Below are 10,704 nucleotides of genomic sequence, written 5' to 3'. Positions count from 1 at the left end.
GAGATAGAGCAGCATCAGTTCTTTTATGGTCCCAATCTACCCTTCATAAAGAACTGAGGCTCAAAAATCAAAATGGCCTCCCTTTCAGTGGTAGACTGATGGGTCTAACCTTTCTCTCTAGATTTCCAATCTACAAACTGAATCTCACTGATTTTTAAGAATTCACTAGTTTTTCTTTAAGAGAAAAAACAAAGGTGATTTAAAATCTCTTAGATGCAGAAGGAATTTTAAATAGTTTAGAGAGGTTATGAGAAACAAAAACAATGACCAGCAAAGATTTAAAATAAATGATCCCCCTAGAACAATTCACTCACATTCGATGATTATTCAGCAAGTCTGAAATAAAAGCATTTAAAAACATTGAGAAGCAATGAAGTCTAAATCTCAGACCAAGAAAAGTGCACCAGTGGGACTGAGCATGGATGAGAGAACAACAGTCACATTTCAAGTGGACAGTTTAGTTGTGTTTTTTGTCTTTCAGGTAGCTGAAGAGCTGGTCCAGACCTCCCTCCACCAAGTCTGGCAGAGGTTTGGAGAGAGGATTATGAGAAATATGCAGTCCTTTGTCCATGGGATTCCAGGCAATCCTGTCCAATCGACTGAGCAAGTAGAGTTCATCAGGTAGAGTTTGGATATCATTATTGTTCAAGTTCAGCAGCTCAAGTGTTGTGACTAAGCAGAGAGACCTTGGAAAGGAGTGGATGTTATTGTTTTCTGCGATAAAGATCTGTAAGCTCACCATGCTCTGGATGCTCTCGGCAATATTTTCCAGCCGGTTGGAGCCCACGTGAAGGAAATCTAACCCTTTCAGCGAGAACACGAAGATGGGGATGTGAGCAAAGCAGTTATTGCTCAGATTTAATTTCCTCAAACCAGAAAGTTCTGAGTAGGTGGAGGGGAGGTGGGAAATGTAGTTATGGGACAAACTCAAAACTTCCAGGCTCTTACAGAGGCTCAGCTCGGGCGGCATCTCTGTCAGGCAGTTCATGTTCACAAACAGAACCTTCATGCTCCTGAGAAGCCCAATTTCCTTGGGCAGGCTCTTAATGCGATTCCCACACAGATTCAGCACCACAATTCTTGTCAGTCTTCCCACTTCTGCCGGGACCACAATGAGTTGGTTATGGGACAAGTTGAGCTTTTGGATCTCAGACAACCCCCACAGAAAGTCGGGAATGTCAGTCATTCCTTTAGTGACCAAACTGAAGCTGATATGTCTCATACCCCTCTTCAGCAATGACCTCGGGTCCTTTCCCAGAAGGACATCATCCCATTGTGAAAACTTCTGCCTCTTCTTCAACAGCAATATTCCCTTAGGGTCCTTATTCTTGGAGACATCACTGGACTGCTTGGCCCCCATGGTACTTTCTTGGCTAGGTTGGACCGTATTACAAACTCTTCTGGGTGAAGAGTTTCTCCTTCCACTTTCAGCCCCAAAGCAGCTACAAATTGGAATTCTGGGGAACCCACGGGTTGACTTGATAGTTCAGCTCCAGGAAAATTTGGGGAAAAAAAATTAAAGATTAGAAGACCCTCAAGGTAGAGATACTCTTGAATGGTCAACCCAGGCCTTCTGGTAAATGATGAAGTGGAACACTTTATGCTGGGGTTGAGGTTGTTTCTCTTAGAGCAGCCAGGCTGTAATGAAACACTTGGTCCTGAAACTGCTAAATAGATCTGCTCACTTCATGCTGAATGCCATGAGGCAGCTGTCACTGTCATTCTGTCTGAGCTTTATTGAACTGATATGTGTCTTCATTGCAAGCAGGTCACAGAGAGCCTGGATATAACTTTACCATCTCAGCTTTTCTTGGGTAACTCAGTTGAGCAGGCAATTAACATGAGCTCAGGGAAAAAAAAGAAGAAAAAGAAGATGAAGAAACAATGACAGTAAAAAATAAACCAGTATACAGAGCTGAAATCAGTTTAGAAATGTGGCTTAATCCTCCTGAGTCTGGTTTAAACCTGTTCTAAATGCTAATGGGAAATCTGAAAGGTTAATAGCAATAATGATAATAATACTACTAAAGTACATCAGACAATTACATACAATCATTCTAAAAGTTAGATTCATATAATTGTTGAAACATTTTGTGTTGTCACTTCTGATTTTAGACTGAAAACAGAATTTTTTAAAAAATATTTTAAAATATTTTTAAAATAGGGTATGATGGTGGTTTGAGTGTAGGATTTAGGAGTCCAAAGACCTAAGTTCAAATCCTTTCTCAAGTCATTTAATCTCTCTCTTAGGCCCAGTATCTGTGATATTCTATCTGATATCTGTTCCTACTTCATAGGGTTGGTTCAAGGTTCAAATTCAATTCTACAGGCATTCATTAAATGCCTATTATATGTTGTATTAGACATGGGGAACAAAAAAAGGGCAAAAATGAAATGGTACCTGCTCTGACAGAACTTACATTCTATTGAGGAGAAGGAGAGAACATAAGTTTATATGATAAAGTTTATATGACATATATATATATATATATGCATGAGTTTTAGTACTATTTAAAGCTTTAATATCTAAAAAACTACACTAGGACTTTTAGGACACCTTGTACATAAATATAATTTTGGCAGGGAGCAGTAACAGGGATCAAGAAGGGTCTCTTGAAGGAAGTAGTACCTGTGGTGGGACTTGAAGAGAGGTTAGAGGTTCCAAGAGGCAGAAGTATCCATTTCAGACATAAGGTAAAACCTATGCAAAGAAAGGCCCAGAGATGGAAGATGAGTTATTTCAAATAATTAATGAAATCTCTTCACAAATGTTAAAATTTTACCTTAGTTTCAATGACCATTATAATTTAAAAATAGTTACTTCATTCACCATGGCTTTTTTCTGTTTCTGTCTATATATTATAGCTGTGGATATTAGGAAGAAAGGAAAAATAGTTTTTTAGCTATATAGACTGAATTTTTTATCTTGCTTTTTTACTCACTGCTTCTGTTGAGATCTTGATTCAGAAAAATACAGTTCTTTAGCGTTAATTCACTCAGGTCTGAGCTGGAAGGCATCTAAGACCTCTGGAGCTCTTTGCTTCCTCTTTGACAGAAGCAATAAGTTATCTCTGTGTTTGCTTAAGGTAACTCATGACTTCATTTGATTTTGGTTTTGGTGGCTGCCAGCCATTCCTATATTCCCACTTAAGCCAAGCCAAAGAAGACCTATGCTAGTGAAGAAAGTAGAAAGAAGGTAAATTGAAGTTAGAATAATCGATTAGGTTTGTTATTTATTTTAAAATAAGATTTTTGAGGACTGGGAAGAGATTTAGGGACAGTCCTTTTCTTTAGAAACAATCTTTTATTTTCACATAGTATGTAAAATTTAAGCATTTCTTTGCACATTTTATTAGTTTATTATTCATAATGGTCAAGTTAAACTTTAATGCCAAATTTGCTCAAACAAAACTGAGATAAAATTCAGAGTGTTATGGTCCCCCATATTTCTAAGAGATAGAGGAATAGGAAGAGGAGAAGGAGGAGGAGGAGGAGGAGGAGAAAGAAGAAGGAGGAAGGAGGAGAAAGGAGGAAGGAAAAGGAAGAGGAAGAGTCTCAGGAATCATTGGATTCTCTGAGAGGACTTCAAAAACTCAGGGGGATCATTGGATTCCCTGACATGTGAAGCAATGGACAATAGATTGGTTTTGGACTACCTCTTGGCTGCTGAAGAAGGTGTCTGTGTGACTGTTGTTTACATACCCTCCTTCTAGGACTTCTGGTGATCTTTTCCAACACCATGTTGATTTATATTGTTTGTTATTCTACTACTTGCATGTACAATTCATGTTTGTTATACCACATCGAGCCTGCACTGACTGTGGGGAGAGTCATCCCTAATAGCCTCTGTGTTATTGCTATGTGCTTGTGTAATACCTCCCATGCTGATGGGTTTGTGCATAATAAGACCCTTCAGCAGAAACCCGCTAGCAACCCCAGTTCCCTTTGGTACTTTTCATCTCCCTTCCTGAGATGTCAGGGAGGGCGTGATCATCTCCTTTTTAATGCTTTCACCTCCTTCCCTGAGAAGTTAGGGAGGCTGTGATCACCTCCTTTTTGGTGCTTTCACCTCCTTCCCTGAGAAGTTAGGGAGGCTGTGATCACCTCCCCTTGGGGGCTCTGACCTCCCTGAGGAGTCAGGGATGGCATGACCACCTGTATTCTAAAATAAAAGAAAGCGGGAGATGTAATGGGCTGACGTTTGAGTTGATGCACTGAGGTCCCAAGTACTTGAGGCTAAACAGTAATTGGGCTATACTCTATTAGTATACATGATTGGATAAAGAATGGTCCCTGCCCACTCTCTGTGCAAGTCCTGATGTGTTGTATGGGAAATGATGCTTTTGGTGGGTGGAGGCAGGGAGAGAGACAGGAAGAGAAGCTGGGGGAGATTGGCCTGGGTTCCATATTCCTAGCAGCTGGTCATGTGGCTGCTGGTCCAGCTAGCTTCTTGACTCAGCTGCACACATTGCTAATGCTGATTCCCTTCCACCTCTGATCTTTCTTCACTGAGAATAAAGACTGACGATTTTCCCCTAACCTGAATTCCTGACTCCGGCTGATTTTAAAATATGCGGTCTTCACAGAGGAGGAGAAAGGAAGAGGAAAAAGGAATAGAAGGGGAGAAAAAAAAGAAAGAAGAGGAAGAAGGAGGAGGAAGAAGAAGAAGAAGAAGAAGAAGGAGGAGGAAGAGGAAGGAGGAAGAGGAGGAAAGAAGAGAAGGAGGAAGAAGGGGAGGAGGAGGAAGAAAAGGGGAAGGAGAAAAGAGGGGAAGAAGGAGGAAGAGGAGGAGGAGAAGGAAGGAAATTGTTTTAAAATTCATATAATTACCTTTGTTTCACTTTCATCTGCCTGGTATTTCATAACTCCATACACTGGCCCCACCTTACTATACAGTCTTATTTTATACTAATTTTCTAAGCAGCCAAATACTAATAAATCAACAACTATTTATTGATTCTTACTAAGTGCCAGGCACTGAGCTAGTTATGGAGTTACAAATGCAAAGTCTCTGCCCTCTGTTATCTTACATTTTACCGTGTATGCTTTAAAATGACTCTATACTTAGCACTTAGCAGGGCAGCATAGGTAGCACAGAGGATATTGTATTAGGGTCTGGAGTCAGGGAGACCTGAATTCAAATACAGCCTCAGACACTTACCAGGTGTGTGATCTTGAGTGAGTCACTTAACTCTGTTTGCCTCAGTTTCCTCATGATGTTTAAGGATATCCAATATGTGTTGAAGAAGAAAATGGCAAATTATTCCAGTATCTTTCCCAGAAAATTCCTTTAGAATTAGACACAACTGAAAGTATCTGAAAAAAACACTTAAATAGTGACTTAAATGCACTGTTCCTTCTGCCCAAAACATTGTTGAATTTCCATTTTCTCAAACTAAGTCAATTTTTCCTTTGAGGAAACCCCTCAAGACACACTCCTATGAAGCCTCTCTTAATTAACTTTACCCCTACACAATAATTTTCCCTTGTATCCCCTTAACATTTACTCTATATGACATCCTATATTTTACTAATTTTCTGCCTTGGAATTATGCCCTAGTTCAAGAGTTCTTAACCTTAGGTCTGTGAACTTAATTTTTAAAGTACTTTGATAACTGTATTTCAAGGTAATTGGTTTCCTCTATAAGCCTGTATCTTTTATTTTAAATCTTTAAAAATATCCTTCTGAGAGGAGTTATCTGGCTTCCCTATACTGCTAAAGTGATTTCAGACACACAAAAAGTTTTAAGAACTCCTGGTGTAATTATGTCATTCAATAAATATTTATTAAGCACATTTTATGTGCCAGACACAGTGCTAAGTTCTGAATTGTATGTCCTACATGCTTTCCACCTAGACTATAGGCATTTTGAAGGAAGAAGCCATTTTTAGTTGGTATTCCTCATAGCAGAGACTGTTGGGCACCCAGTAAATGCTTAAGAAATGCTTGTGGAGCTGAGCAGGGAGCTAGGTTCTGATTGCCATCTGACTTAAGAGGAACAGCACAGGAGGCTATTTGAGCTTCCTATTTATTTTTAATTGCTTCTTTGTTATTATATTTTGACATTTATCTGCTTAATGAGCCCCCCAGGAGTATTTTACCAAGATCCTCTGTGAGATTGGCTGATCATAGAATTTCTGATTTAACCTCCATCATAGCGGCTCATTTAACAAATGCTTCGTCAGACAAGCCAAATCTGTTTCATCTTTTAGATGAGCCTGGTCTCAAATGGAGAAGCTTAATACCTCATTCATATAGCTCTGGGAAGACAAGGGGGGGGGGAACTTAGTTCCAGGATGCTCTCTGGAAGGAGAATTACTAATGCTCATGACCAACTTATTTTAAGGATGTTAGAGCCTCTAGCTCCTTGTGTGTCCAGGAACTAAGTTTTCACTTTAAGGAAATTAAAAAATAGGGGAAAAAATCATTTAGTTGGCATGGAGCTTGTATTTTAGACAGAGCTTTCAGAGTAACATGACTGAAAGGAATCAGCTGTGAAAAGGGGAGGGTGTGATTAAAATAGTGTAGACCCTTCTTCGTCTGCCAAGTCACACCATATGACAGTGGCCCTGGCCCTGATTCTTGGCTTTATTCTGTGGCTCAGGGGCCAGATAGAAAGTAACATGAGTCTGCAGGAATATTTGCAGGTATGCTTCCCTTGGGGCCCATGGTTCTAATGAAACAAAAGATGCTGAGTTAGTCAGCTATGACTCCAGATGCCTTGCTCCCACTACTACCCTGGTTAACTAACACAAGTATTGGCTTAAAGCAGGTTTTTTGGGGGAGTCCATGAACTTGTTTTTTAAAATATTTTGATAATTGCCTATCAATATGATTGGTTTCCTTTGCAAGTATATTTTATTTAGAAACATCATTCTGAGAAAGGGTCCACAGGCTTCACCAAACTGCCAAAGAGATTCACAATACAAAAGATATTTCCTTTTTTTTTTCTTTAAAGTTCCTGTCCACAAAGAAAGCTAGAGAGGTTCTAACATCCTTAAAATAAATTGATCTTGAGCATTAATAATTCTCCTGCCCCTAAATTAGAGAAGTAGCATCATAGAACTGGGTGGGACGGCTGGGTAGAGCACAGAGCCTAGAGTACTGTGGCTTGCTGTGGAATTTTGAAGATGTCACTTCTGTTTGCCTGAGTTTCCTCATCTGTAAAATGGGGATAATAACAGCACCTATTTCCCTAGGTGGTTGTGAGGCTCAAATGAGAAAATAATTATAAAGCACTTAGCATGGTGTCTAGCATTTAGCAATTGCTAGATAACTGTTAGCTATATATAGGGAAACATCAAAGGTCATAGATCACTGACTCGATTCCCTATGGTACTGTGTTTAAATCATCCCAAGTAAATGAAGATTTAAAGAAACCTCTAAGGTGGAGTTTAGAGAAGCCATTCCAGAATTCTCCACATTATGCTACTGAGGAAATCCATCCTCACATCCTCTGTAAAGTTTATCCATTTCTTCTTGTCCTGCCCTCAATGGAAAAAAGAAAAATAGCTGATCTTGAGATGAAGGCTTTTGTAGCCGGATCCTTCTGAGGCTGATGTGTCAAAGCAGAGTTCATGCTCGACTGCAAAGAAGTAAAAAAGGAAATGAAAGATACTTTGATTAAAAAAGGGCGAAAGAGGGAGAGAGCAATCAAACACCAAATCAGCATTCGGAGTATTAAGTTCATAGCAGAAAGCAAGGCCATTAATTTAAGAGTGATGAGACTCTGTACTTAGATTTCCAGACCAAAGTAGCAAAGCTTCATTAAAGATCAATTCTCCTTCTGAGGAGTTTAGAAATTCTTAGAACATTTTTAAAGTAATGAATAAGGGAGGGGGGAAGAAGGAAGAAATTAAATTTCAATCAAGACTGCTACAAAGCCTTAATCCCAGCTCTGTGCCCATCCAACACAAGGTTTAAAAATACATATAAATCGTGCATTTCACTTGGTGAGCTTGATAAATGATAAAAATGAATTCCATTAAGATCCCTTAATCCACACATCACTGGCTTAGTTTGGGATTTGTCCTGGATATTGTCAATGAAAGGAAATTTACTCTCCCCATTTTCTAGGTTAAATACTTGTGATAACTTCACTTTTAAATGATTGAGCTCTAACTGAAGGAATTGTATTAACAGTTAAACTTAGTTTTGAAAGTTGTGATGGCTACACATTTTTTTTCATGGATCAGTCGAGAAAATACAGATTGATCTCACTGCTATCATTATTATTTTCATAACATATGAGAGAATGATACTGACTTGTAATCAGACAGAGTAGGTCATGAGCATGAAAAGGAATGCTCATATAAGTAACAACAGTAAGGAAAATATTCAAAATAGGGAATTTGAGAGAAACTAGTTTCCCTCTTACTGTATTCAGTACAGCCTGAATTATTTTGCAAGAGACAACAAAAGCTAATTTTATCTCATCACTTAAAAATCATAAAATGAATGCAATTGAAATATTGGTTTTGTTCAGTTTTGGTCTGTGAAGATTTGGGGGCCCTGATTTTAGAAGATACATGGATTTAAATACTGATTCACTATTTTATTTCATTTAAGAAAAACATTAACAACTAGACCCTAATCTATTTGCAAGCCTTAACAATTTAATATCATAATGGATTTCAAATTTCTTTTAAGGAAAAGTTAATTAAGAGGGAACATAAAATTATATTCAATAATTACAAAAATAATTTAAAATGTATTTCACTTCTATATTATGGCCAATTAGGTAAAAATATTTCTAAATTAATACAAATGAATCAGTTCTGCAAATGGAAAAATTTTAAAAATTATTTCTTTCCAATTAGAGACATCAAACGTTGGAGCTGAAAGAACCATTAGCAGAAATGTAACTAATGCAGGGCAAATAGGGTTGTGCCTCAAGATGCCAAACTTTAGAGAATAACTTCTGTCTCTTAGTAAGTAAAAACTGAATTTACATTTAGTTAGTAAGACAATCTAGTTAAAATAGGGAGCTGTGTAATGCTTCCTTCCTAGTTGGGTATCTCCCAGTTGAGCGCCTTTCCTAGACCATCTCCATAATGTTCCCTCCTCCAGCAGCAAGCCTTCTCAATAATGGCCTCTCCATGTCTCCGAGTCCCCTCTTATGGTAACTGCTCTTTTTCTAAGATCTATGTCTCTCTTAACAAGGGTGAACATCTTCAAACTGTCTCTCTTCATGGGACTTTGTTTTCCTGAGTACAATGCCTTTTCCCCTGGGATTAGCTCCTCCTTATCTCTCAGTTGCACTCTTTAAGACAAGTTTTACAGTAATTTTTTTTCCTGGATATCCAAATTAATAGTTTGTTCTGTATCTAATCTAGCCATTTCATTTTACAGCTGGGAAAAGTAAAGCTCAAGAGCTGTGACTAAGGTTTTACAGACAATCAGTGGCAGAGGTGGATTTAGAACTTACGTGTTTTCTCTTCCAATTCTGAGGCTGTACAAGGCTGCCTCCTGGCTTTTGTTCTTGAGCCACTACCCTTCTTCATGTGCCTGTGATGTTTCTGGCACAGTTCCTTGGCATATATAACAGAGAGATTTTTGCATTTCCATAATGAGAGACCTAGCATGCATATCAAGTAAAAGGATTTTCTCTTCTAAAGTTGCTACTTTATAAAATAAATAATACTCCTAATAGAAAAGTACTCAAAGCATATAAAAGCTTTCAGAAGAACTGCAAACCAGCAAGAGACAAATAAAAGAGTGCTCTAAATGACTAGTAATAAGAAAAACATAAATAAATAACCAACTCTGAGTCTTTACCATACCCAGAAAAGATGACAAAAAAATAATAATTGTTAGAGAGGAAAGACAAGCTCACTAATAAACAGTGGACCTGTGAATTGGTTAAAACAGTTTGGCAAAACAATTTGAAATTATGGGAGAAAAGTCAACAAACTATTCATAGCTTTTGACCCAGTGATTTTTTCCTTGGGAGTATACCAGAAAAATGGCAAAATCACTGATTGCTAAAAAGAGAACTCAGGTATATATGTAGTCTAACCCATACATGAATGGAATTCCCATCATGACAAAACTGGTTTTGTTGCTGTTCAGTCATGTCTAGCTCTTCATGACCCCATATGGGATTTTCTTGGCAAAGATACTGAAATGGCTTGCCATTTCCCTCTCCAGATCATTTTACAAATTAAACAAACAACTGAGGCAGAGTTAAGTGACTTGTTCAGAGTCACACATCTGGTGTCTGAGGCCAGATTTGAACTCAGGAATTTCAATCTTCCTTACTCCAGGCCCAGCACTCTATCCACTGTGCCACTGAGTGACCCCATCAGAGCAATAGAACATATCAATGTTTTTTTTTCTCCAGTATTTCATCCACTTTCAAGGCTCTAATTATCATTTCTCTGCAGATGACCAGCCTCTCACTAGCTCTTTCCTCACACCCCTCTTTCCCTCGCCTCTCCTTTCTTCCCCTCCTCTCTCTGTCTCTCTTTATCTCTCTGCCTTTGTTTCTGTTTCTATCTCTTTGTCTCTGTCTTTGTTTTTGTCTCTCTTTCTGTCTCTTCCTCCCTCCTTCCCTCTGTGTGTCTGTCTCTCCCTCCCTCCATCTATCTGTCTCTCTTTGTCTCTGTGTTTTTTTCTCTGTCTTTCAATGTCTCTCTCCTTCTTTTTCTTTCTTTCTCCCTTTTTTTCCTCTTCCTTTTTCTCTCTCTCTCCCTCCTTGGCTC

The 10,704-nt window shown here is 38.5% G+C and overlaps 1 protein-coding gene across 1 annotated transcript; it reads right to left on the bottom strand.

Annotated features, from left to right (window-relative positions):
• Positions 1-226: 226 nt before the first annotated feature.
• Positions 227-1,643, bottom strand: LRRC30 (leucine rich repeat containing 30). Its single transcript, XM_003760046.2, has one exon. The coding sequence runs from the start codon at positions 1,358-1,360 to the stop codon at positions 458-460; it is 903 nt and encodes a 300-aa protein (XP_003760094.1). The 5' UTR covers positions 1,361-1,643; the 3' UTR covers positions 227-457.
• Positions 1,644-10,704: the final 9,061 nt, after the last annotated feature.

The sequence above is a fragment of the Sarcophilus harrisii genome, chromosome 1, assembly GCF_902635505.1.
Source record: "Sarcophilus harrisii chromosome 1, mSarHar1.11, whole genome shotgun sequence".
Lineage (NCBI taxonomy): Eukaryota > Metazoa > Chordata > Mammalia > Dasyuromorphia > Dasyuridae > Sarcophilus > Sarcophilus harrisii.
The sequence above is the reverse complement of the archived record's forward strand: the minus strand, read 5'-3'. Positions and strand labels throughout refer to the sequence as shown.